At 44.9% G+C, this 27,550-nt stretch overlaps 2 protein-coding genes across 5 annotated transcripts; both read right to left on the bottom strand.

Annotated features, from left to right (window-relative positions):
* Positions 1 to 3,905: 3,905 nt before the first annotated feature.
* On the bottom strand, positions 3,906 to 10,191 carry csnk2b (casein kinase 2, beta polypeptide). The gene is made up of 7 exons (XM_010735360.3): positions 10,044 to 10,191; positions 9,420 to 9,501; positions 8,778 to 8,880; positions 8,136 to 8,251; positions 6,869 to 6,944; positions 6,342 to 6,531; positions 3,906 to 5,853 (listed from the first exon to the last, which is right to left on the bottom strand). Exons 2-7 carry the CDS (start codon positions 9,489 to 9,491, stop codon positions 5,763 to 5,765), a joined length of 648 nt encoding a protein of 215 aa, XP_010733662.1. The 5' UTR covers positions 9,492 to 9,501; positions 10,044 to 10,191; the 3' UTR covers positions 3,906 to 5,762.
* Positions 10,192 to 11,399: 1,208 nt separating this feature from the next.
* On the bottom strand, positions 11,400 to 27,340 carry prrc2a (proline-rich coiled-coil 2A). Of its 4 annotated transcripts, none has more exons than XM_019264253.2 (17): positions 27,206 to 27,340; positions 23,722 to 23,873; positions 22,489 to 22,666; positions 22,293 to 22,389; positions 22,099 to 22,180; positions 21,864 to 22,007; positions 21,245 to 21,486; positions 21,053 to 21,141; positions 20,767 to 20,918; positions 20,027 to 20,129; positions 19,679 to 19,868; positions 19,389 to 19,481; positions 18,596 to 19,151; positions 18,176 to 18,432; positions 17,772 to 18,084; positions 17,378 to 17,597; positions 11,400 to 17,260 (listed from the first exon to the last, which is right to left on the bottom strand). In XM_019264253.2, exons 2-17 carry the CDS (start codon positions 23,834 to 23,836, stop codon positions 14,179 to 14,181), a joined length of 5,913 nt encoding a protein of 1,970 aa, XP_019119798.1. In that variant the 5' UTR covers positions 23,837 to 23,873; positions 27,206 to 27,340; the 3' UTR covers positions 11,400 to 14,178. The 4 variants fall into 4 exon arrangements, with proteins under 4 accessions (XP_019119798.1, XP_010733663.2, XP_027143145.1 ...); XM_010735361.2 differs by lacking the exon at positions 27,206 to 27,340 and adding an exon at positions 27,007 to 27,199; XM_027287344.1 differs by lacking the exon at positions 27,206 to 27,340 and adding an exon at positions 26,283 to 26,306.
* Positions 27,341 to 27,550: the final 210 nt, after the last annotated feature.

Raw genomic sequence — 27,550 nt, 5'->3', positions numbered from 1 at the left:
CACACACACACACACACACACATGAATTTTCATTGAACTATGCTTCACTGCACTAGACTGCACTGCACTATACTTTTAGAAATGACACACATTTTGTCACTAATGTAAATGCTGCATGTCTTCTGGACAACAGGTTGAAGTGTAAGACAAGTGTTACTGTGTGCTGCATTGTCATGTTAAATCATGATACTCTTGTGCACTGTCAAAGTCAAACAGAGGAAGGGAGGCTGCTGCAGGTACTTCCTCTCATTCTTTGTTTAAAATGTATGATCCGGGTTGGTGTTTAGCTTAGTTGGTACAGCAGCCGCCCCATGTGCAAAGGCTCGGTCCTTGCTCCGGAAGCCCAGGGTTCCAATCCCACCTGTGGCACTTTCCTGCATGTCATTCCCCATCTCAAAATAAAGCTTGAAAATGCCAATAATCTTTAAAGTGTATGATCCAGTCCCCAGAAGGCCCCGCGTGACTTGATTTTAAGGAGAGACTTTGGATGGCTGAAATGATTCACATAAGCAAGTTTGGTCTCACCCAGATTTTGCCTCAGAGCATTTTTCAAACATGTTTGGAGAGAGACAACAAAAGCATTTAGTGAATGACTGACGGAGTTGTTGTGGAGTCATGAAAATGCAATTAGTTATTTTTCACAGTTTGTTTGTCCACATCAGTCACAAAATGACGGAGGGTTTATTCGGGTGGTGGGCATGTTTGTTGTGTCATTGTGAGCTGTTTAATCATTATGTCTGCATGTGACTTTAAAAAGGGGCATGGTTTGGTTTGGAGGGGGGAAAACAGTTATGAAATGGCATCTTCAGAGTCATCGTTTTGAAATACTTTACTGAGAGGGAGGCTGTTTGGGCCCCGCTGAAATGCCTCTATTGTTTTGCCCACAGATCCTCAGAGTTTCTCAACTCTTCTCACTTGGAAAGAGGGAGTGTGGGAGAAACCAGTCAAACTAATCCTTATTCCATCAGTCACAGCAAGAACAGCAAAGTCAATAGGAAAGTCTAAAGTGTGGGAAAAGCAGGGAAGTTTAAGAATGAACATACAATGATGTGAAAACAGATCGATACAAAGTGATTTAAATAGATAACAAAGGAACATCAGTATCTGAAGGGTCCAACATTACAGTAAGTCAGTATTGGAAAAAAACACTACAATTAATCAGTGTTTAAGAGGTGGAAAGAGAATATGACAGCACTCTGACTAGCTTCAGACGCTGAGGCTGGACAAACTGTGCATAATTCATGAAATGCTAATGAGAGTGACAACGATAACATGCTGATGTGAAGCAGGTATAATGTTAACCATGTTCACTATCTAAGTTTGGTGTGTTAGCATACTAACATTTGATAATTAGAATGTCTAGTTTTGCAGGTCATAAACCAAAGTGTTGATGATGATGGCACTGCATAAGTCATTGTAAAACATAATCTGGAAACCATGAATGTTTGGGCCAATCCACCAGCAGGTGTTGAAATATTTCACAGGATATATGAAAACTTTGAGCTGCTGGTGGCGCTAAAGTGAAGGTCATGGGGATCAAATTCATCTTATGGGCACATGAACCCAATCTACAGCAAATTTCAAGTTTATTTCATTTTCATAGCAAAGTGCTTCACAAAAAAAGACACATAATAACACACAGACAATATCAAATAAAATTCTGAGATATATGTAGGAGCAGGACCGTGGAGAGATTGATAGACAGTTAGAAGGGTTTTGACATTGACCCTGAAGTAAACAGGAAGCCACAGAAGAGATGCCAGAATAGGGATTGTGTGATGGACCTTGGATCTTTTTAACAGGAAATGGTAGCCTGAGAGATGCCTGGGTTGAGTGAGTTACAGTAACAACCAGCCTGGATGAGATTAGTGCATGAATGACTTTTTGTAGGCAGGAAGTGCCTGGGTTTGGAGATGGCAATCAATTACATAGTTCACAAAATAGAAATCACTGTCTCTAATGTCAGATGGTGTCAGCAGTATTCATCCTCTGGGATGAATATCTTAGTTGAGATATTTCAGCCTGGATCAAAGTGATAGATCGACTGACATTCCCACCCACAGAGACACACACTGCTAGCATGGCTGAAACTCACATGATGTCTGACCTACAGTTTACCAGAGGCCACATGGGAGACTCTAAAGTTACCTGGAAGAAGCTTTTATTTGGTCTGACGGGATGCTGACGCTGCACATCATCATAATGTAGCAGCATGAAGCACAGAGGCGTCAGGACCATGCTGAGAGGAGGATTCTTTGCAGGAGGCCTTGGGGAAGTTTATTGTGAAGTTGCACCTGCCACTTGGAAAAACATTTTTTTCCAACAACAGCCACACCACAAGCATGAAACCTACAGAAAAAAACATTGTTTATGACCTGGATTGACAGAGTCAGAGCCCAGATTTCAACCCAGTCGAGAATTTGTGGCAACCTGACAAGAGAATGGGAAAAAAAACTGTAGCATCCAGATGTGCAAGGAGACCCATCCACATAAACTCTGCCAAAGGTGGATCTTGAAGAGATGATCACTTCTGCAAGAATCTTAGTTTGGTTTGTCACTTTTTCTGTTGATCAGCATCAGAAAAGTTCTCCAAAACAGCTGTTATCTTTCAGCTTCAACTTATATTGTCATGTCAGAGTGTTAATGAATCTCCAGAACATTCTTGCCAACCTCAGCACAGACTGAAGCGTCACATGTGGACAGTGAAGCCTCTAAAAAGGCGTATTTTTCTCAAGCACTTCATATTTTTGCGTGTGAGCTCAGTCTCTGTGGCTGACATATTTCCATAATAGTTGTATCCGTTGTGGAGTGGAATCCTAGAAGAAATGCCTGAGAGGAAAATGGTGCAATATAGTGTCTGGGTGTGGCAAAGCAGAGGCTAAGCGCTTCACATGAGTACTGACAGGATTATTACTGTACAAACAGTCTCAGAGAGGGAATGTGTTTCGAGCCCAACAAACACACACACACACACACACACACCTTTCATTATTCAGCAGACCTTTAGAGGAGATCTGAACGTTAGAGACACAACTATATAAATAAAAAATAAAAAAAAATTGGGGGATTCCTACTTAAAGTTAGGAGTTGTTGAAACAAGGGGAGGTGGTGGTGGAGAAGAAGGGTAGGTTCTGAGTTGTGGTTTGAGGTTATCCTGAGTCATGAAGGATCCTCCTCCTTTTCTCCCTCTGGAAAAGCTGACGGTTCGGCCACATGAAGACGACTCAGCCCTGCCAGTCATTTTGCCAAAGACAGCTGCCGTGCAGAGGGGAAAAACACTTTTCATGAGTCATACATAAGGAAGCCATAGCATAGTGTTCCCCTCTGTTTGTGTCTCAAGGTGCTTTCTGTGTTTCTACAGCTTAAAGTGGATCAAGAGGCAGCATATTTTCAAATTAAATTTGTGTTTTCCTTATTTGGATTTTCCATTCTGACCTTCTTTCCCTCCGTGTATCAAAAGACTAAAGGAAATCCAAAAGCCAATTTAAAAATAATTACAAACGCCTGACTGAGATCTTATGATGTCGCCAATGCAGTTAAGATTTCTTTGTTTTGTGTCTGTGTTTGTGAATGTTTCCCCACCAATGCTGTAACTCAGTCATGTGAAATGCCACTGCAACCACACCCAGAAGCCAGATCCTACCTCCTTGTCATGACAGGAAATCTCCCTCCAAAGCTCAAAAACATACACACACACACACACACTAAAACTGCATTTACATGCACTCTAACATCCTATTGTATTAACCTATATTTTCAGATTAAATGTTTAAATCCACAGGTTACAGGTAGTGCCTGAGATATATATTTAAAACATGGAAAAATAAGATTTCAAATGTAGTAAGCTCTCTGCTGACGTCCTGTGGCAGGAGGGCAGAATTGCAAATGAAGGACAAAAGAGTATGAAAAGAAAATAGAAGTTTATTGAGAATTCTGAATCCTGCTCACCCTCCCACAGTTGCAGAAAGACAACAACAACACAAACATTAGTTTAAAATCTGGATACATAAATACAGTTTCTCTTGTATCATGAAATCCAAAAAAAAGACAGAAGTGGAGAGTGAAGGGAGGGCGGCTGAGTATCTGCCCCACGGTTTTTCAAAAACATACGAACAAATAAAAGCGGCTGGTGGTCTGACTGTCTCTAAACCGAACATAAATAATGAGACTGTGCTGTGGAGCGACACCAGTAGGATCAGTGCAGTGGTGGAGTGAGCTGAAGGATTCAGATTGTCGAAATTCCTCTTTCTCTGAGTCTCCTCCTTGATCTTTACGGGCATCGTTTGACATTTTGGGAAATATTACATTTCAGGCAGACGTAGATGAAAAGAGTTATTATCTTATGAAGCTACCACAAGCAGCCGGTTAGCTTAGCTTAGCACAAAGACTGGAAATGAGGGGAAACAACTAGCCTGGCAACACCTTTGCACCATCGTTTGTTTAAAAAAAACAACACAAAAACTAGTTGCTTAGCAAGTGCTAACCAACAAGTAACTTCCTTGAGTCACTAATGGTTGCTTAGCAACTGCTAACCACAACACAACCCCCCCGGTAAAACAACAAATAGTCTTTTTTACACTTTGGGTCCAAGTACAGACTAAACAAACAACATAATGTGTTAGTTTAACTGGCATGTTGTAGTTGGTTATGTGGCGTACTGGTAACGGTTAACCTGTGCTGTAAACAAGTTTAATTTGTTAATAAATGAGTCCAGGATTCCTCAGTCTTTATGCTAAGCTAACCAGCCGTGTGTGCTAGCACCGTTTGAGTGGTATTAAAAAAAAGGGTTATATTTTTTACTTCGGTCTCAATACAGACAGATGTTTGACACACGCACAGACAGCTGGAGAAATGACACAGGCTGATTACAATTGTCTTGATTCAGAAACTCGTGTTACTTTAATCTATTTCTACTTTACTTCCTAAAAGCAGAAAGAAAGAAAGAAAAAAAACAAACTACTTTTACTTGTGCCTCCTGAAAAACAAAAACCATCTGGGTGTTTCGTCTGAATCTTAAGGCAAATTCAACAGAACGCTTTGTGCAACAACACCACAAAACAGCAGACAAACCAGTAAGCAAAACAGAACGAGGGACAAAGAAAAAAAAAAAAAACACACCCGTCGCCACCTTCCAAACTGTCGCTGCGAATGCCAGCCTGAGTGTACATGCATTTGGGGGAGAGCTGATGGGGGAAGGAGGGGGCAATGGGGAGAGGAGGCTTCCAAAGATGGAGGGTTTACCACCACCCTTTACCAAACTGTGCCAAATACAGAACAAATACAGGGCCCAAGGTGAAAACTGATGCAGCTATCGCGCCGACCCACCTGTTCTATCGTTTTCTCAGTGTGCTCGTATAGTGTGTGAACAGCAGAAGCAGCTTGGAGACCCATGTTATTGTTCAGCTTCCTCTGACTTCACCTCCTGTTTTTGGCACTGAACAGTTTGGTAAGGTACGTGCATGGAATCCCAAGTGTGTGTATGCATTGTTTTCAAATGTATGTGTGCATGTGTGTATACGTGTGTGTGTATATGTGTGTTTGTTTGTGATTAAGATCATGGCTGTGCAGTTCTATGTCTCGCTCACACTCAAAAATCTTTACACCTTTTCATTTGCCCTAATCTAAACCAAAATAATACAGTCTTCAGGGTGGGGAGGGGGCACCTGGAAAGCTTTGTAAAATGCAGGTGACCCCTCCTCCTTCTGATGATAATTTCTTTCCCATCTTCTCTCTACAAATCCTCCTCTTCGGTCGTGGACGCTCTAGCGCATGGCCTTGACGGGGCTCTTGAAGCTGGAGGCTGCTTGCAGCTGCAGCTGGTAGGCCATGGGGTGGATCTTGAACCCGTACAGCCTGGAGAGAGAAGAAATGTTTGAGCGTGCCCACTGATGATGAATAGTCCAGAGTGGAATGAAAGCTACAAATATTGACTATAAATAAACATTATGATGAGTGATGTATTTGCTTTTAGGGAGAGCGTGATGATTCATGATCCCAAGCGATCACTGTTGCCCGTCATGCAAGCCTGACTGAGCTTTCATGAGACACTTTCTGTAAACAGACGTCCTGACTGAGTGAAACAGGAATAGAATACGGATGTGGGTAAAAGATTAGAGTGTCCTCACGCAAACCCTAATTAAAGTTTAAATAGGATTAAATTATTTCATTAACAGGCAGGGTGTATAGAAACTCTCTACAACATAAAATACAGGAAACTTGATAAAGTGATTGACACAAAACAACCAGTGCAGATTAAAGATTGCTGCACTACTACTACTACTACTGCTACTACTACTACTACTACTACTACTACACCTTCAAACTGGAGCTGCAGTACAAACCTTGGGACAAACTGGTTGGCGGGCCTCTTGGGCCTGTACTCAGGGTGAACCATGAAGAGCATGTGGGGGAAGCCAGTGCCAAAGTAGGCTCCATCTGTGTGGTGGTGCCTGGAGGACTTGGGTGTGTAGACGTCCATACATTTAGGACAGTACAGCTTCACCATAGCCTCTCCTGGGATGTCTGACAGACCTGTGGAGGAGAAAGACTCAAGGAGTTGAATACAAACTGAGTTAAATGTACTATACAAGTACACAGGGACAAATGTTTGATTCAAAGTGGAATATGGAGTTCAAGACAAAAAAAAACACAGCTGTGCCCTTAACGTGCAAATAAAAGTTCTAATCGAGGACACTTCTAATTAAATTAAATACTAATTACTGGCTGAGTAAAAACACTGTGCATTGTGAATAAACTGCTAAATAAAGACCAAGTATAAACCACAACATTTTCAGTTATCAACCATCTAGTTTGGTTTTTTAAAAACATTTTTGAGAATGAAATATTTCAAATGCATCTTTTGACTCACCGATAGGAAGCATGGGCTGATTCTCACAATAGACCCGGGGACAATAGCCGAAATCTCCCTGTTGATACTTCTCCAACTGTAAGTGATAAATCGGGACATAAAGAGTCAATAAAATAATTACAGGTGGTAAACAACTTTCAATTTACAACTCTTTGAAAAGGAGCTCTGACATTTGACTATTCGACGACACTGTCTGCTTCTAAATCTGAACCTTTGTGATATTACACAGTGTGATCGCTGTAAAGACAGGAAGTGAACACAACACTGGACCTAAACAGACTCTTCAGACATCTGTGAGTGAGACCAACTACAGCTCAGTCTGATCGAGTTTTGTTGTGTAGCTGCTCCTGAAATGATTAGACGGTGGACAGAAAATCTATTACCAAGTGTTCTGATTATTAAATAATTGTTTTATGATTCTAATTAACAATTAATGCCATTACTAATGAATTTCCATTTTTTTTTAATGAACAGATCAGAGAACAGTAAAGAACATCTGTTATCCATTTTGATATTCAATTTACTATATACTACTATTTATTATTTATGACAAAGAAAGGATCAAATGACTCGTACCCAGCAAATGAAAAGTTATTAAAATGATTAATCAATTATCATTTTAATTATCTGCAGATTTATTTTCTGTCGATCTAGTCTATTAATCATTTTAGTTCTACATCATTTGATTGACTTTTGCAGAGGATTTGCTGCATCCTGCTGCTTTAATGTTACGACTTTGAACATTTTTCACAAATTTCAAACATTTTATTCAAAATGAATGATGGAGAAAATAATCAGCAGGTACATCGGTGATGAAGTAAGTGTTGTTTGCAGGCTTTACACCTCACCGACACAGATAGTGTAATGTGCATCTGCTGCTTTTGTTTTTTCTGGTTGAGATTCTTAAATGGTGAAGACAACTTTGAGCGAGTTAAAGCCTCGGTGATCTGCTGTTCAGTAAGGCAGCGAGTAAATTACGCAGAATCAAAGAATGGAAATGTAGTGGTCGTGGTGATTTATCTGTGACTGGACTGTTACAAAGAGATCACATCCAGTATAAACCCAGTGTTACAGGTACTGACTGATGAATGCTTTTCGTCCCGCAGAAATCCTCACCTCTTTTTGCTAAACATGTAAAATGAGCAGCAGTGTTTAAACAGACATGCTGTAAATCATTTGTTGCCCCATCAAGAAAATACTGATGGAACAACAACGGACCATCCTCACTAATGCAGGGGTGGGTTTTGCTGACGCGGCTGGTGCCTACCATCTGTGCGATGCCTCGGTTAGTGAGGATGTAGCGTGCGTGGATGAGGCCGTACAGCATCTCAGCTGCCTGCTCGATCAGGTCACTCTGGTTGGGATTGTCCTCCAGCTCTTCGTCTGGAGACAGAAGAGAACAGAGAACATTGTGCTCAAAAAACCTTTCTCATGAGGACAGGGAACACCAGAAATACAACAGAGAGAGCGCTCGGCATAGATCAAAGGCAACAGAAGACACGAAGGAGTCTGAGGTGATGTAACACGTGGTTTCAAAGATGCTGTGAATGTGTAATCATCTAAAATGAAGAGAAGAGACTGAACAGGCTAAACAGGATGAAACAAAAGAATGCTGACATCATTTGTTAGATCTCATGTGCAACATTCCTCAGAAGAGAAAAACAGCATATGCTACATTCACAAAAGAAACACCTGCAACTCCTTTACTCTGACTTCTTGGTCTGTTACACAACAACCTGTAAACGTACATTCAGCCTCTGGGTTCACTTTCTAAAGCTGGTTACATTTTCTTCTGCTGCGGTCTGTTTTCTCTTATCCTAGACAATTACACACGGTGTCACCCAATGAAAACTATAGTGCTTAACTAAATTTGAGTGTGTATGCGGAGGCATGAACATAATATACACACCTGGTTCAAGGTCCAGGATCATGTCCAGGGCCTGGCGGTAGTGGGGAACCTGCTCATTGAGCCCCGTCAGGTTGAACTTGTCCTGGATGTAATCCTCATCCACCTTTAGTTGGAGAAATCAGATTATACGGTGAGAACACTGTCTATGTTCAAAGGTTCAGTGAAAGAGTTATCAATCATTCCTCCTGTGATGAGATCACTTCTAAAAAATGATACCAATGTCAGAGACGGGGTTGAAAATCCACAGCCAACAAACACTGGAGCAATCTCTTCAGGGCTGGTATGAACTGGAGTAATGATTACAGCGATCAATAACTCTACTAGTACTGTTTTAAGCTGAAGTTGATTCATTTTCAGCCACTGGATGACATTTTGCTCTCAGCTTGTACATCAGTATGAACAAGTAAGTTTGTTTTTCATTCACGTTCCTCCTGCAACAATCTCATGAACAGACCGTGGACTGAACCAGAGGATGTTCACGTGCAGTTTTCAGTCGCTGATGAGTGATCCGGCCGTGTTCCTGTGTGTGCAGGCGACGGTAATGGAGTAGAGTAGTTTTCTCTACTCATCTCATAACTTTATTCTGATGACTCAATAAGGCGTGTATACACAGATCAGATCAGATGAACAGATCAGGCTCACCTCACAGAAAAACTCATTCCCCCTCAGTCCACAGAACCAGGAGATCCATGACACTTCCTCTGAGCTGCTCATCTCTGAAGACCTGCAAGACAGGGAGGTGGAAACACTGCAGACATGAATCAACTCCATCACACTGACTTCACCCTTTCTAATCTAGAGCACTGACATCAATAATAACTTCACAGCATACAAATCACATCCATACCTTCAAACAGTTCATGTTATCGTTTTCGTCTCACGCCTGTGACATTATAATCCTCAGTGTGGACAGAGTAACTTTACGTTAGCTTCTGTACGAGCTGACACAGGCTAGGCTAACTGGCTAACGCTGCTATTTTTATGAACTGGCCGCTGCAGCACAGCTGTTTCCTCTGACTTCAGTAGAATAACTCACATTAACAGTACGGCGTGCTCACACGCAACGACTAAACAGCTCATGTAGCCAACATTAGCCGGCTAAGCTAAGCTAAGCTAAGCTAAGCTAGCGGCTGAAAATGAAATCCAACATGGCGCCTGCTCAGAGAGGCCTCACGGCAGAGACGAGCTCTCTCTGGAGCTCCCTCTGCCTCCGTGTTCACTCCGCTCAACACAGTAACGCGATTTGTTTTCCTTCTGCCAACTTACCCGGCGTTCAACGTTTATACTCCCGTAAAACGACAGATCAGGTGTGTGGCTTAGCTCCCCGGTGTAAATAAGATGGACACCACCTCCCGGTTCACCCTCTAGGTTACGTTCTTCCTCTTCCTCCCGTGACTCGCGGGCAGCGTGCGGTGCCGGCGGCGCTCTGCTGCCGCTCACTGTTCATTCACGGTACTGCACCTTCTCCACTGGCGTCGCTCCATCCTTTACTCCACCTTTTTAAGAAACTATTTTTCTAGTTTAGAAAAAGTGTGTATACTCTTTGTACTTATTGTAATAAGGCAGTTGTTGCACATTATTTAACTGTAAATTTGATCTTCTATATACCTTTTATATATGTATATAGTTTATATATATATATATATATATATTGTTCTTAATAGATGGTTACTTGTTTACATATGTTGTTTACATATGTTTGTTTGTGTACCTGGAGTATTGTAACAAAAATAATTTCCCCCTGGGATTATTAAAGTATTTCTGATTCTGATTTATTAACACAACCCTCCATGTGTATGTTTAGTATATAATATATAGATATAATATATATATATATAGAATATATATATATATATATATATATTCTATATATCTATATATTTACTTATGTTTAATATACATCCATATGCTAATAGGAATAGTATGCTTATTATGTACGAAATGTTGAAAGAAAACATGTTTTAGTTTGTACACGACAAGCCAAAGTGCCAACATGCTCTGATGTCTGAAACTTGCCTGACCCTCCACCAACTTATTTCAGTTTCAGATTAGGAATATATCAAAGTCAAAATATTCTTGCTTATATATTATCAGACCATCACACCATCATTTTCAGTTTTGCTTCTTGCTTTTCTCACAGGTCTGATTTTGTCACATGACTTTTTTCTTGCTTGGCAGCCAGGTCTGAAAATGTTCCAGCAAGGTCTGCTGGCATACTCCACCTAAGAAAAAGAATATGATTTTATTTCACCATTTCAACTGTCTTTAACTGTTGCTAAACCAGAAAAATGACAAGAGTTTTGATTGCCCTTCTCAGCACACAAAAATTGATGTCTATCCTTCATAAAAGATAACAGACCCAAAACACTACTCCATTAATGTCTGGCAGCAGATCATGACATATTCTTGCGTTTTACTAAATGTTGGTTTGGTAATATTTTAGATGTGATGTGCGATTTACTAGAAAAATGTATATTAAGGCGTGGCACAGGATTAAACCATCAGTATTAATTCCACCTCTGCTTTTCCTGTTAGGACATGTCAGAAACGGGCTGTCAAACAGGTCTTTTATCAAAATCATCCACAGTGTCTACTGGAGAAGAACGAGACATGCGATTGGCGTTTCCATTAAATCAAAAGTAGTTTATTTAACTTTGCCTTCTCTGTATAACTTTATTATAATAAGACACTTCTCTGCTTGTACATTGCTCCCTTGAACTAAAAATGGCAACATTTGTTTGTGGGAATGTAAGTTGGGGTAGACAAAACTTAGATACATACCAATATACATACATGTGTGTATATTACGGTTCCATTAATAAAACCATAAATGCTAAAAACAGTTTGAATCACTCCAGGTACCTCGGTAATGCTGGAAACATTGTACAATCTTTGAGTATTTTCTTTTTCTGGAATACACTACTTTTGTTTTCTTTTAACATGGGTACATAAAATTATGCGCACATCAACATTAAGAGTTAAGGAGGGATGAAGGACTCCTTGAGCCAGTGTTAAGTGTACAGCTATCCATGTATAAACCAGCAACAGGCAAGGCAAGCTGCACCCATGGGTGTGTTTTCATGCTTAGAAGTCAGTGAAAAATAAAATATGTCCAACTTCACTTGCCTGCTGAAGAATGTATGCTTAAATTACGCAGAAAAAAAAAAACTGGTGACGTTCTCCACTGCATGTTCTTCATTTAGATGGTGTACATATACACACAGCTGAATGTATATATGTGGATGTATTTAAGAAAACAGTAGAATTGTCTTAATATTGGTTCAATCAAGTGTGGGCAAACAAGGCAGAAAGTGCTTGCCGTTCATGTCAACCCTCTGGTCCCCACCCCTTCCCGAGTTATTACACAGACACCAGAAAACGCACACATGCCATACACATACACACAAGCACGCACGCACATACACGAATCATCAAATGCCCTACTCATAACATCCCAGAGACGATCTTCAAACTGTTGTCAGTAAACAAACAAACCCCAACTTACAGCAGTGACAGAAGTGGTGCAGATGTAGAAATCGATTTAGTTCACACTGGATGTTGTCTCTGCTCTTTTTTTTTTCTTTTCTCCAAGCTGTGTGCCATTTTATGTCTTTTTTTTAATGTATGATACAAACTATGTTTACATGTGTAATCCTACATCAATCCAATATTTCCTCAACACTCCAGGTCGCCATTATTCGTTGCGAGTGAAATCTTGGAAACCGTGTGAACTGTAGAAGGTGACTCGCGTCACCCGTTCAGCATTGTCCTGAATTCAATTAGAACGTGGGCCACTGGTCGCCACCATGTACTGAAACAGCCATCCCGAGAACACACACTTTGAAAAATACTTCCTCAGACAAGGAGCTCTTGGTAGTAGTAGTCCTTCTTGGTGTGAGGAGTCTCCACAAGAGCACAGCGCGAGAGAGAGAGGGGCGGGGGCGGTGTAATAGTACAATACTCAGCCTTGCTCTGTACTCTGGGCCCAGACAGAGTACCTGTCCTGTTGCATCATATGTAACTTGCCCAAAAACATAAACACAAAGAGAAAAAAAAAACAAACAGCAACCATGGATTTTTGTTATACTACAAGGATTAGAATTACCTACTGAAGCATAAACAATTTATGAAAGTCAAACTTTTTTTTCTTTATTCCATCGTGACGCACATTCTCATTTCAGAAAGAGGGAAGTCACTGAGGAAATAATGGTTGTTAAAATAAAGCCATCAAAGCTATCAATACAGTCTTTTTAAGATAAACAGAACATGTGAATCAGAGTAAAACTCGGGGTAACTTTGAGTTTCTGAACAACTTCAGGTGAGGGGGGGCTACTATGATGAGGCTGATAAAGCCTTTATTTTCTATATAAAAAAGACCAACCAAAAGCTAATGAAGAGTCAGAGCAGGTCAACAAGTTGGAGGGGGGGAAAAAAATATCACACGGTCTATCTGAACAAGCAGCAGAAACATTGATATTAAAGACAAATCAATGCGAGTGTAGGTGAGCACTGAGCAGTAGTACTTCAATGGGTCTTATCACAGTAATCAGACACATACCTTGCAGGAGACCAAAAAGTCAGCGGAAGGAGGAATTTGGGAATTTAGTAAAAAGGTATTTTAATGACCTGCTTTTTAGAAGAAAAAACACACACCCCTAACATTTCCCAGAGGCTGAAACTTAACTGACACGAGGCCAAAAACAAAACAAAAAAAGACAGAGAAACAAAACATCTCATGTTACATTGTTCTCGTTAAAAGATGAAGCTGCACTCTTTCCCTTTGCGAGGGAAGCAATGCAGTACTGCACTACTGAATACCACCCAAGGCCAAAGTGTGGTAGAAATATACACAGGTACATAAATATAAAAATTTGCCCGATCCAAACATTTTTGCCAATTTTAACCCACGTTTTTTTTGTTTTTGCGCCCACACGTGTTCCATGTGTTTGTTGTAAAGATGTCATATTTGTGCTTGTATATGCGAGTGTGTGTGGAGCTCTGTGTGAAATGTCTTCTGTCGAAACCACGTGCACCCCGATCGCAGAACCACATGCTTGTCAAATCCAACTGGGGTGAGATTCTTAAGGGAAGGGAAGGGAAGGGAAGAGGGGGGCCGGGGCACAACTTAACGGAGAGCAAGACGGAACAAACGGAGAAATTTACAATAACGGACGGTAGATAGTAGATCGATGCAAGGGAAAAGCTGTGACAGGTGGTTGGTGGAAGGGGGGGGGGCGGCTTAAAGTGAATGTGAATATCATCTCCATATACTGTACAATACACTAATATGTTTAGGGATGCCAACAGATAAACCATGAAATAATTATCAAAACGGAATTAAGATGTAAGAGGGTGGGTTTAACGTGGGTGGGGTTCATCTGAAATGTTCTGAAATATTCCATCACTTCCTATTTTTTGGGGAGGGCCAGTTGCCGCGCTTTTCTCCACGGTTACCGCCTCCATTACCAGGCCCGCCAGAGCCACCACCAGGCGGGCCTCGTGGGCCCCTTCCTCCCCCTCCGCCGCCGCCGCCTCCTCCAACGTTGACCCTGCGGTTCTGTCGCTCCATTCCAGGTCGCTGGCTTGAGAAGCTTCTTTTATTAGCCGAGGGCTCTTTTCCCGACATTTCGCGCTCGACCACACCTCCGCCACCTCCGCCACCCCCTCCTCCCCTTCCTACGTGGTGGGGATGGTGAGAAGAATACGACTTCCCTCCTCCTCCTCCTCCTTCCCGGTCTCTGAACTCTGTGAAGTCGCTGCTCTCAGAGGCTGTCTCCCACTCCTCGTTGGCCTGGTCTGAGTTCTGGTTGGTGAAGTCCGGGGACTTTGCTCCATGGCTGTGGTGGTGCTGGGTGTGGGTCTGCCCAGCGTTGCCCTGGTTGTAGTGGTGATGGTGGTGGCTGTTTGCATTGCTAAGATGCCCACCACTGTTACTGTTGGCCGTTACTGTGGTGTTGTGGTTAGCATTTTGGGCATTGCCTGTGGTGGGAGCAGAGATTGGGGCTCCGTTGCTATCCTGAACTGAATTCAGGGAAGGAGAGGAGGGCCTTCCTCCCCCGATGACCCCCACTCCTCCGTTGATACGTGCAGCATTCTCTCGCTCTTTCAGTCTCCGGAATCGGGGAGGCTTGTCTTGCTGATGCTGGGAACGCCCGTGACGGCGGCGTCGAGGTGGTCGTTCAAACCCACTGGGAGGGAACCCACGGTTAGTCTGCAGAGGGAGTGGATTTGGCCCTCCAGAGTTTGATGTAGGGTTGGTTGAAGCTTGTTGGGTCACAACTCCTCCATTTTCAGTGGAACTCAGAGCGGCAGGAGTTGTAGTGGGCAAAGATGGCTGAGGGGCACTGGACCCCTGATTTTGAGCCTGACTTGCATCAGCTGTCTTGTCTTTCTTCTCTCCTCCATTTCCTCCCCTGCCCGAGTCTTTGGGCCCAGACATTTGCAGCGGGCCTTGATGCTTTCGGCCTGATGCTGATGACTTGGAGGATCCACCGTGAGAGGCTGAGCTAGGCCCCATCCGATGTCCTCCAGGTGCTCCTCCAACATTGCCACTACCTCTGTAGATGTTTCCTCCTCCACTACCTCCACCTCTGCCCCTTCTAGAGGGCACACCCCTGGGGGTGAAGACCCTGGCCTGGGAGCCTCTGGGTGGTGCAGCTGACATGGTAGCACTGCCAGCGGTGTTGGCATGATCAGAGCCATTCTTGGTGTTGGGTTTCTGGATGTCGTCCTTGTCTGAGTGACCAAGGTCACTTGCACCGCTCTCACTGCCAGTCTCTGAACCTCTCTCCCTCCTTCTCTTGGGGATTTCCTCATACTCTGACCCCTCACTGCGGGTTTCACTTCGGTTCCTGGCCCTGGCTGGGTTATGCTGGGAGCGATCCTGACCATGCCTGCCACCTCCTCCCTCACCTTTAGACTCATGATGGTGGCCACTGCCAACAGATGAGCGGTAGTCTCTGCCGCTCCTGCCACCCATTCTGCCCCGACTGCCACCGCTGGGTCCAGCAGTAGCCGTGTATGTGCCACGGTAACCACGCCCACGCCCGAAGAACTCTCCCCCTCGGCCCCGACTGGCTCTGCTGCCTTTGGCAGGGACTCCATGGTGGTGGGAGGAGCCGCCGCCTCTCTCAAAGGAGCGGTCCCTGTCCCTCCTGGATGAAGAAAATCCTGAAGAAGCTGTGTCTACATCTTTGGGCCCTCTACCTGACCCTCCTCCTCCACCACCACCACCTCCTGCAGATCTTTCTTTTCCTCCATTCCTAGGTTTGGCAGGCTGCGCTGACTCATCTTTAGATGGAGCTGATGTGTTCTGGGAGATGGAGGCCTCCTGTTTCAAGGAGGTAGGCTGGCCACCATCTTGCTCCTTATCCTTCCCAAAGCCTACACTTGTTTTTTCTCCTCCATCAGCTTCCCCTCCATCTCTCTTCATCTCCTTCAGCACTGGCTTCTTAATAGGCCCTGCCCTCTTGTTGGGGTTGCCGCCTCCTGTGTGGTTGGAGGGTTTGTGGTCCAGAGCAGTGTTGGAGGAGTCTTCCCCTCCACGGGAGCTGTTCCCACCTCCTGCATTGTTGCCCCTCCTTCCATGAGAGGATCCTCCACCTGTGTTGCTGCCAGGCCGTGGGCCCCACTGGGTCTCAGTCTTGTGCTCCCGTCCCCCTCTTTGGTTTGATTTAGGATGGGGATGATGATGATGCTGCTGCTGCTGCTGCTGAGGCTGATTATGACCACCATGTTGAGTGGGAGGTGGGCTAGAGGTCATGGAGGAATGGGGAGCATATGCCGCGCCCGGTTTCTCCTGTTTCATATGGCCACTACTGCCGGTGCTGCCACTGTTCCCTCTTTCACCGACACTGTGCCCGATGCCAGTTTCATTCTCTCTCTGGGATGGGTGATGATGTAGGGCAACTTTGACATTCCCATCATCCCTGGCAGAAGAGGAGGAGGAGGAAGAGCAGGAAGATGAGAGAGAAGGTTGGTGGATTGGAGGAGAAGCGTCTGTCTTCTTAGCAGAGGCCTCGACACCCCTGTCACGGCTGTTCTCTGGCTTGTGAGGGTGGAGAGGGAAATGAGGCTGCTGAGGGTGGTGGCTGTGATGATGGTGAAGATGAGAGTTGCTCTCGACAGGGGGGAGATCAGCTCGACCATTACGATCGTAGTGAGGGTGTGGCGCTCCCCAAATCTGGCCCTGCTGAGATCCTCGGGGAGGCCCTTCGTCCTGGTGGGCGAAGCTGTGCGGCTGATTTCCCCTCTCTCCTGCTCTTTGCTGCTGTTGGTGGGGAAGCATCCTTCCACCCTGGTCAGGGAAGTTGCTGTAGTTGCCCCGCCCACTCATGTAGTGATGCGTGTGGTGGCTGCCTCCCTGGGCTCCAACCTGAGTGCCAACTGGAGGTGGAGTCTGATTGGATGTCCCAGAGTTGGAGGCAGGCTGCTGAATAGGTCCCAATCCACCCTCACGAATGCGGTGTGGAGGAGTGTCACTCCTTAGATAAAAGAAGATGGAAAAAAATATATAAAATACATTCCAGTAAATCAAAATTTCACTTGTATTCCATTTTTCACTGTGAACATCTCCACCAAACTGACTCGTGTATCCGTACCTGGGTCCTTTAGCCCCATCGTCATCTTCCAATGCCTGCTTCTGTCTCAGGGGGGAGGCTAGGCCACGGCCCTCCCCTCCACCAGGGAATACCTCTGGCCCCCAGGCCAGCTTAGGATCCATAGGGGGGGTCCCACGGTGAGGGTGCCCTGGATGCTGCTGCCTGTCAAAGGGGTCTGAACCAGAGCCCCCAGAATCAGATCGCTCACGCCCAATAAGCCCTGTGGTAGAAAAGAAACACATACCTTCACCACATATATACATATTGTCAACTTTAGTCAACAATGTAACTACACAATAATCACTGATAATAATCCCCCCCCCATACAATAACCATGTTTTATGATACGGCAGTATTGTATTAATTAATGATAGATGACAATAATTGATCTCACCTGACGGGTGCATGCCAGCTGAATAGTAGTCCATAGGTGGAGGGCGGCCCTGCATCATGCGGGGGTCCATGTAGGGCATCATCATCCAGCGAGGGTCGAAATTCATTGGCAGGGGTGGCGGTCGAACCATATTGCTGGGTTGATACAGTGGTCCACCCTGCTTGAGTCCAGGCCCCGGTTGGGGTGTTGAACCTGGTGAAGGACCCTGTGGAGCCTGGGGCTGGGGGGACAGCTGGCTTTGTGATGCCTGGCTGTGCTGTTGCTGTTGTTGCTGCTGCTGCTGCCACTGCTGCTGCTGCTTCAGGAGCTGCTCCTGAAGAGAAATAAATATTATATATAATATTCTTGTCTAACCATTCAAGTAATACCTGTACTTAAGAAAAGAGACAAGTACAATTCCTAACCTGCTGCTGCCTCTGAAATCGAGGTGGAAGAGATTTCTGGTACTTTGAGTAACCCTGGCCAGGAGGACCACCGGCTTGACGACCTGCTCCCCCTCCGATATTCTCAATCTTCACTGGGTCAACTACTCTTTCACCTGCACTTCCTGCACGGATGTGAGCACTGCCCATGGTCTCTTCCTTAATCTCTCCTGGTAGAGGTACATCCAGCGTGGGCTGCTGTGGCTGTGACACAGCTGGCTGGGGACACGGTTGAGCATCTGAACCAAGAAAGTAGGTTGTAGGATTTATTATGTTGGGGCCATAATCAAGAGTGGAAGCTTTATTTTAACTGTCATTTTAAATACAAGTGTTGAGGAAGCCAAACCACATGTCAGGTATCTAAATGATTCAGACCAGTCATCACCTATGTGAGAAACTCACCTGCACTGGAGTCATAGCTGCTGTTGCTGCTGGCTCGCTGTCGGTCACTGACTACAGGACTGGGCCCTGGTGGGACAGCTAGCACTGGAGGCTCCTCGGGGTCCACACAAGGGGATGGGGGCTGGCTGATGTTGGGTGAGGATGCTGAAACAGATGGACTAGGGCTGCCTGCTGTGGCAGCTGTAGAGTTTCCATCAAGGCTTGGGGTTTTACTGCTGCTACCGCCACCTCCTACGTTGGTGCCCTGCTGCTGCTGCTGCTTCTCATCCAGCCTTTTTAGCTTCTCTGCACAGGCTGCGCGTCTTTCCTCCTCCATCCTACGTTCTTCCTCCTCGCGCCGGCGACGGGCTCGCTCCACGGCAGCAGAGATCTCAGTGGAGGACTGCTTCCTGCGCTGACGCCAAGTTTCATCCTCATCATCCCCTTGGGCCCCCTGGGCCCCATGGACCAGCAGGCCTGGCTGCGGAGGAGGAGTAGGGCCTCCTGCTGCTGGCTGATGCTGAGTGGAGCCAGGTTTCCCTGGGACCAGAGGTGCACCCTGGTTGTGGGGCCGGTCCTGCACAGTTAAAAAAATATATATCATGCTCTATTATGCAGTTTTTCTGTTCTCTAGATGACATCACTGCAATCTTGTGGAGAAAAATGTGTTACAAATGATTACATCAACTGTAATAAAACTCAAGAGGCAAAAGACGAACTTAAAACTAAAGATGACTGATCCATAAAACCTGTGGGCGGCGGATGAGATAATGATAGTAATGATTTGTCTATGAGGCTCTATCCAGATGTCTACCTGTCGGTAAAAGGAGTAAGGCCCTTGTCCAAGGAGCGGCCCAGGTGGGGGGGAGGGCTGCTCCCGGGGACCACCCAATCCAGGCCTGCGCCCCTGTATACAGGCAGACACAGTTAGCCATGCTCCACCACAATAACCTACACTGACAGAAACACACACGCTAACACATCTCTGCCCACAAATAAGTCTTTCCTGAACAGTATGCACAAACTGCCCTGGACATGGACTTTTCACAGCTTGAGTCTGGCCTGTCTGGGCCACACCTTTTTGCTGCTGTTCAGCGTCTATACCTGGTAGTTGGATGGTGCTCCCTGGGCTCCCCAGCCACTGCCTCCCTCCTCGGCCCATCCTGGCTTGCTGGAGGGGGGTTGGGGGCCATTGTCAGCATTAGAAGGAGGGGAGTGGCGGGGGTCTCCGCCGCTGTCCGAGGCCCGGGAGCGAGAGGTTGCAGGGGGGGCATCCTGGGACCTCTGCTGCTCACTGAGGGCAGGAGAAAAACATGCACATTTTTTTAGACAAATGACAGCACAGCGGTATAATGTGGTCACACAGAAAACTCACTGACTCACTCTCACACACACACACACACACACACACACACACACACACACACACACACAGAATGTATGGTCACGTACCGCGAGTCATTGTTGCTCTCGGTTCTCTCCTCTTCCCCCTCTTCATCTCCTTCATCATCACTGAACTTCAACTTGGCAGAGTAATCAATCTCCTCGTGAGCTCCTGTGAAAATGGAGGAGAAAAAAAAGCAAGAAAACATGAGCCACCATCCACCACCGTTTGTTCAAAACCATCCATTCAGTGCATTTACATATCATTTATCATCCTTCACTTTGATAAACCTGATACTCTGCCCCCCTCCCTCTCCTCTGAGCTGACTGTAGTGACTGGAACACCTCTGCTTGGATCAGCAGGAAATATGATATGCAGAAACATCTGCAACATTAGACAGCAGCAATCTCACCCACGACCACGATGTCATCAACTCCTTAATCATTTAGCTGCAGGAGCACTAAATCAACACGCAATACATTAGGAATACTTTAATGACAAGACATAACAGGGCTGGATCCTCCATGCACAACAACAAAAATAAAGTCCTCTGCAGTTCTAGTTCATTATAGATATAATAAATGAGAACACTGTTCATTTTGCTCATTTCTTTATTCTCCTACACGACTCAAGTTCTAATTTCTTCTCTTGGTGATTTATATCATGACATTTGTCTTTTTCCTCCAATGTGAAATACAAACCACTGTTCTTTATACATTTGGATCTCGAACAGGTTCTCCGTGGCCAACCCGTTGATATTTACATGTTATTTTGTATCTATGACTGAGTATTTGTTTTTTGTTCTCACCTGCCCAGCCCTCGTCTCCATCATGGTCCAGCTCATCTAGCTCCTTCAGGTCATCCTGCTTTAGGATAGAGGGTCGCTTCACCACCTCTCCACCTGTGTCACGTGGGCCGCCCTGAGGCCTGTTGTCAGGACCACCCTGCCCACGAGAGAACCTGACAGAGGGGAAGAGAGAAATGTGACCTCAAAGGGCTGGGATTTAAGTTAAAATTACGGTGTAGACCAGGAGAATTTAACTGTGATAAAGTAAGACTGTACTAGCTGAAACTGATTTTGGCAAGCAACATACCTTGGAGCGGGCCCTTCCCCAGGTGCCGGGAACCTGTAGGGCCCCTGAGGGCCATAGGGGGCTGGGAAGGGCAGGTAGGGAGGATACATCTAAAACAAAAAATACAAATAACTTGAGAATTAGGAGAACTGTTTAAAAGGCCCCAAGCAATAGAAAAACAAATACTACAATATTTGCCTGAGGAAAACTTACGAAGGGAGGGATGATCCCTCGGTATTGGGGAAATCCAGGTCCCACAGGGGGCTGGGGCAGGGGCAAGGCAGGGCTGCCTGCGGGAGGGTTCCTAGGTGGCCCGTGGGACTGAGAATTCGGAGGGGGGACCCCAGCTGCCCCATCCATCACCAGAGCCCCACCAGTGCCACCCTCCACTGCCCCCTCCCCAGACAGGGTGGGCGCCAGGGCTCGGCCCCCACCGTCCCGCCAACTTGTAACGTCTGAGGACAGTGAACACAGGAGAGGACAGAGCGGTCAGTATGGTTTATGAGCTTTAATGGAATAAGTCCAGAGATGCAAAGTCATAACTTTCGATTGAGACCGATGTCTGGACTCAACAATATGAACAGATTAAGGTTTTCTCATATAATAAACAATTCCTTTTACTTTGCGTAATTCCCTAAATTGGCAGTACATAGCAATACACTGACAAGCATCAAGAAAAACAACAATACAGCCACACTCTCTGTGAGCTAAACTGCCTGTTGGTATCAACTGAACCATTAGCTGAGATCTGAAGTCTGTAACATAATTGCTGTGACTTCATTAGGCCTGGTCTACTTGATCAATTAATTGAGATTAAGTGGGCATCACTCACTCTGGGGGCGGAGGCTTGGTCCGGGCCCATACCACTGATCTGCAGTGCCCTGTTCTCTGCCAGCTTTGTCCTGGTCGCCAGCCGCCTGCAGGGTGGGAAATTCCTCGCGAGAGAATGGCGATGGTTGGTTTGATCCCTTTCCACCTGCAAAAAAAGAAGAATGTTTGTTTTTTTTCCAATCACACATGAAAAGCTATAGCTAATCTATGAGAGCTACACAAAAAGGAAGACTCACCATCCCCTTGTGTTCCATGTGTAACACTGGCCTGTGCCCAGGACCTTGCCCCTACGGCCTGGGTTGAAGCTGGGGCCAGAGCCTGGCAAACAGACAAATACAATATAAGTCACCTGTGGCTGCTATAAATCTCCATGAACATTATTTCTTTAAAAGGTATGAGTTTGCTTTCATGTTACTGTGATTGTCAGTACCTCTGAAGCTGGCGGGGTTCTCGGGCGGGTCGGTGCAGGTGTCGGTGAAGCCACAGGCTGCTGCGATTCCGGCTGCGGTGCTGGCAATGCATCGGTACTGAGAGAAAGAACAAACAGGGCAGATATTAGACACAACTGCAGAGAGTAAAAGTCTAAATTTGTTGTGATAGATCGCCTGTTAACAGGGCTTACTTACCTCTTTGGGTCTGCTTGTTCCTGTTTGCTTGCCCATCCTGTGCCGTCTTTGGGAACGAGCGAGACGTTGGGATCGTTGCCTTTGTTCTCCGCCTTCAGACTGGGCAGGTTGGCAGGGGGTGGCATACGCCGTGCGGAGGCAACTTTACCAAGAGACTGCAGGCCATGGCGGGGGGGAACTGATATGGGGAAAAGAAAGGAGGTCATTAGCACAGATGGACCACTGAAAGCTGATACCAATTAAATCTACTGGATGTAAGGAGGAGACTGATGATAGGGATGTTGATTACAGCTCACTTTCTGGATACATAATTAGGATGCTGAACAACTGACGAAGCTAGAGGTATGATACTGATGAATATGGATTAGGGGAAAAGCTTCTACATGTTATTAAAAAGCTTCAGTTAACCCACTTCAACTACAGTTTATGGAGAAGTATTAGGATATGGATGCTCACAGAAGCATGGAAAAGCCTTCTGATTCTGGAAAGTGAAGCTATGCAGAATATCAATCCCTCATTTGTTTCCTTGAGGCTCAGAGAAACCACAGCAGTGCATGGCTTTGACGATGGAGGAGGGGGGGGGGGTCTTTAGTTTGGAAACGGGGACAGCTGCTTAGATCTAGTGGGGAGCTTCTGAATAAAACATAGACTGGGGACTCGGCACAGAAGTCAAACAGCGTCCACAAATAAGCCTCTGTCTCAGGTCAGGCTCGGTGGCTCTGAGGCTCAGCTGACATGCCAAGGCCCGAAGGCTATTCAACCTCCAGGCTATACATAATTTCTTTCTATAGGACTAAAGTTTGACACTTCCTAATAGAAAATGTTTTTTTCTCTCAGAGACAGGTGCCTATAAATAAGGGTAGTAAATATCCTTGATCCCTGAATCATATTAACAGTATCAGCAAAACCAGGTTGGCAGGCAGATGAGAGATGCTGCATGTCATCTACTTCCTGTACTGGAAGTCAGCACCACGGCAATTAGGGAGACAGTTGGCTAATGCAACAAAGTTGCAGTACTTTGTGCCGCGAGGCGTCACAGCACAGCTGGACACTTTTAAAATCACAGCACCAAATCCAAAATCCAGCTGTGATGTAACACATCTGTTTCTTTAGGCCAATCAATAAGAAAAGAACGCTCACATCTTTAGCTGCAAAAGAAAACCATCTTGCAGAATTTAAAAACTAGATAGAATGACGTGACAATAACAGCTTGGACATGATCGTGATACTCACCAACAGGCTTTTGTGTTTCAAGGCTCTTTCCTTTGTATGTATCAAACAGGTTGAGAGACGCATACTTGGTTTTGCCTTCCTTCCCCTTTGCAGTTTGCCCAGAGCGCTCTGACATTGCGCTGTCCGCTCATTGAGTATGGTGAGCCCTGAGACTGGGAGAGAAAGAGGAGAGAAGGAGAGATTTGACACCAGGTACAGAACAGAAAGTGCTGATTGCACAGACATGCATTCAAAAACAACTAGCAAAACAGAAAGCGCCTCATAAATCCAAACATATGTGCTGCGGCCTGACGGATTCAAATAAGGGATTGGGTGGCGGTGGTGACTCTGCTCAAAGTGTGTGGTTTAACAGCACAGAAAATGTGTTACCCATAGAAACAACAGAAACACAGGCGGCTCTGAGATGTGTATTATAAGACAATGATTTCAGATGCATCATAGTGTGTGTGTGGGGGGGACACACTCAAGAAGGGAAAAATAATTTTTTAACAGCAGGGCCTATGTAGGTTTTCTGCTGCTGTGCAGGTGTGGCAGCCTCACTTCACACAGGCACAACACACACACACTGTATTTGTTGTGGTCTCTTGTGCATTCAGTAAAAAATACTCAAATATCTTTCCGTACATTGTGGACTTCAACTATTCACATTAAAGCCACAAATGTCAACTTTTAAACATCCAGTACACGTCCTTTAAAAACAGAATTAAGGACATTTCAAAGACAAACACCGTTTGCATTTTTTTTGGCAGGTCAACGACTTTTTACCTCAACAGCTCAGCTTCAGAAAGATGCTCCAAGTTCAATAAGTCAAACTATGTGGATTCTGCACGTTACAACATCTCACAATTCTGACCAATTAAAACCAGCTTGGTGCATTTGAGCTGCCTTATGGGTTTGAACTTTGACTTCTTAGTTAGATTATTGGCCAGCTTTTATGAAATGTCATGAATTTCTGTTTACATAAAGAATTGGATGGGTTGCAGTCTCTTTACATCAGGCTTTCCCACATGAAGTAGCACATTTTTAAGTGTCTGCTCCTCAAAAATAAGAGCATGTTGAACTGAAATAAATACATGGATCAACACATGGACATTTATTTGTCCCACACATGTTGCTTTGCACCGTTTCCCTGCTGCTGTGCCACCCTGATAGCGTCTCAAAACTTTGTTCGGTGTGTGAGTGCTATTGTGGCGGTTACGCCAACATTTGTGCAGTGCTCCTTTGCGTAAATTCTGGTTCGGGTCCAGCTTTTTAGGAGCTGAGGAGGGATTAAAAAAAGGTATGATATGTTTACACACATTTTAGCCATGGAAAATTCAGCCTGAGTACAGACTTCACAGAGTGCATGACTAAACACCTCATCACAGGAACCACTGTACAAAAGAAAGGGAAAAAGCTCAACCACGGTTTCTATGGCAACACATTATAAATGATATTCTTCCATGCCTTGCCTTGAGACAGGTTTGACTCCATGGCAACTGCCGGGCCTTTAGCTTGAACTCATTTTTACTGCACATCAATAAAAACACACTTCGCAGACATCTGTCCAATTCAGGATGATTTGGCTGCATCCGGCAGGTTAAACGGCTGCCCCTGCTACGCCCAGCTCCCGTTAGGAACAATTACTGAGGGCAGATGATTCTCATAGATTATTATGCTGCAAATAACATTAGTCATTCCATTCACATGCTTTGAATGAAACGGTGAGAGCTTATCCAAATGGCCCACGAGCACAGTTTGGAGCTAAACAAAGACTTCAGACAGCAGCTCTTTTGTTATGTTGTCCTGTATAACGCTGCTCTATGTATATTTAAATGACTGCAGGGGGAAATAATTAATGAAAGTCCTGACAGCTCCATCACTCATCAGTGTAGCCGAATCACAAGTCCACCTGACTCACAGCAGCGACGTGATGAACAAACAGGAACATGAAAACACACAATCAAAACAACGAAATTAAAAAAAAAAAACTTCAGATGTAAATCCAAGTGAAGTCCACTGTGCTGCTAAGGACATTTGCAACAAACACACATGACTGAGGAAAACAAATACACAAAACCACACAAGAGGGTTTGGGTGGATGACTACAGAGCAACACTGCTGCGCCGTGCCCCAGCAGCCAGATGAGATTAGAAAATTAGGTCGTGGGATGGCTGGTCAACTACATGTTGTATGGGGGATTAACTGGGGCCAGGAGCTACACCACCGAGCCACAACTGCAGCAACGTATGCCTGCCACAAAAGGGGCCTTGTGAAGCTAAAGCTAACGATACACGCTCACCACGTATCGTCACAGCTAGCGATTATCTTTTGTTTTATTGTTGTTGTTATGATCATCTGGTATCCACGATCGGTATCAAATACACAAACCACAAACTGACAAAAAAAAAAACACCGACGCATAAGATGGCTATACTTGTAGTGCTAACCGACGTTAGCTGGCTAACACGGGGCCTGGGTGTTCGCGTTGGGAGGGGGACTGCGTTCATGTTTCATAATGCATTTTCAAACACCTTGCGGTAACATTAGCTTTATCGCTCTTCGACTCTGTGGGGTGCTACCTTTCGGAATAACCCGCCGACAATGCGGCTGGGCAGTTTGATGAAACGCCGCTGGCTCGTCTCGTCGTTCGTAGTTGGCGCAGCGCAGAAAATAAGATGTTATAAAGGAGAACAAAACAAAATGGCGGTGGAGACAGGCCCGGTGCATATTATAACGTTAACACACACACACAGCAGTCCTCTAGCACGACTATACGAAGCTCAACACGTCGCCACACAACTGGTTAAAGCGTTAAATGTTGTGATGTAAATAAATAGCCACATCAATTAACGTCAGGGTGTCGTGAACCGACGCTGTTAATAGCCAAAGCCGTTCAGACAGACTTCAACCTGCGCTAACGGTTATCCGCTAACATTGGCTCAGATAGCGATCAACCAAACGGCTAACACACATATTTCAACAAGCAAAGCAGCCAAGTAGAAAATAAGCGTGTGTGTGTGTGGTTATTCACAAAGCGTGTGATCGTTTAATATGACAAAATACTGGCAGACAACTCAGCCGAGCTAGGCTAACGGAGCTAGACACCTAACATTGAGCTAGTTAGCAACAACAACCACCACCACTGTGTCTTTCTCTCCCCCCAAAAATAACTCCCCCTGCACAAAACATCTCCTCTGGGGCAGGATACATCTTTGCCCAATACTAATGGTGACACGTTCTGTTAAACACAGTGTAACTAATCGGCGTTTTGCATAAAACATGCACAATGTTCCGGCCACTGACCTGGTCTTGTCCCGACTTGTCTCGAGGTTGTATCGCAGAATGAGGTTAGCTATGCTATCGCGTAGCTTTCTAGCAAGTGACCCAGCGAGCTAAGCAACGTTATCCTCCTGCATAGTCCCAAAACACAAGGTCTCTGCAGCAGCTCGCACTAACTTACAAGTGAGCGGTTCTATAAAGACAAAGAGGGTGGTCGGCTTACTTGCACTCCTTTTCTTTTCTTTTTTTTTTCAAAAATAAATGAAAAGGTGAAAAGAAAATTACAATACTGGACTCGATCCGTCATCTAAAGAGCCGTCAACGGCTACTGGGTAATTTTGTGAGATGGAAGCCGTTTGGGACCTCCACGGTAAAAAAAAAAAAAATGCGACTCTTATTTTTTTGGTCGGTTAAACGTTAAAAGATAATTTAATTCCTCTCATCGTTTGATTATGAAGTCAAATAAAAGTGTAGCCCGCTCACTTTGAATGTAATTCACTCTTCGGCTTATTAGTCAGAGGTGTCACAATAAGGGATTATGAGGAGTGAAGATGAAATGCTCTTCTTA

This window comes from Larimichthys crocea, chromosome XIII (genome assembly GCF_000972845.2).
Source record: "Larimichthys crocea isolate SSNF chromosome XIII, L_crocea_2.0, whole genome shotgun sequence".
NCBI classification, from domain to species: domain Eukaryota; kingdom Metazoa; phylum Chordata; class Actinopteri; family Sciaenidae; genus Larimichthys; species Larimichthys crocea.
This window is presented reverse-complemented; position numbering and strand designations above follow the sequence as displayed.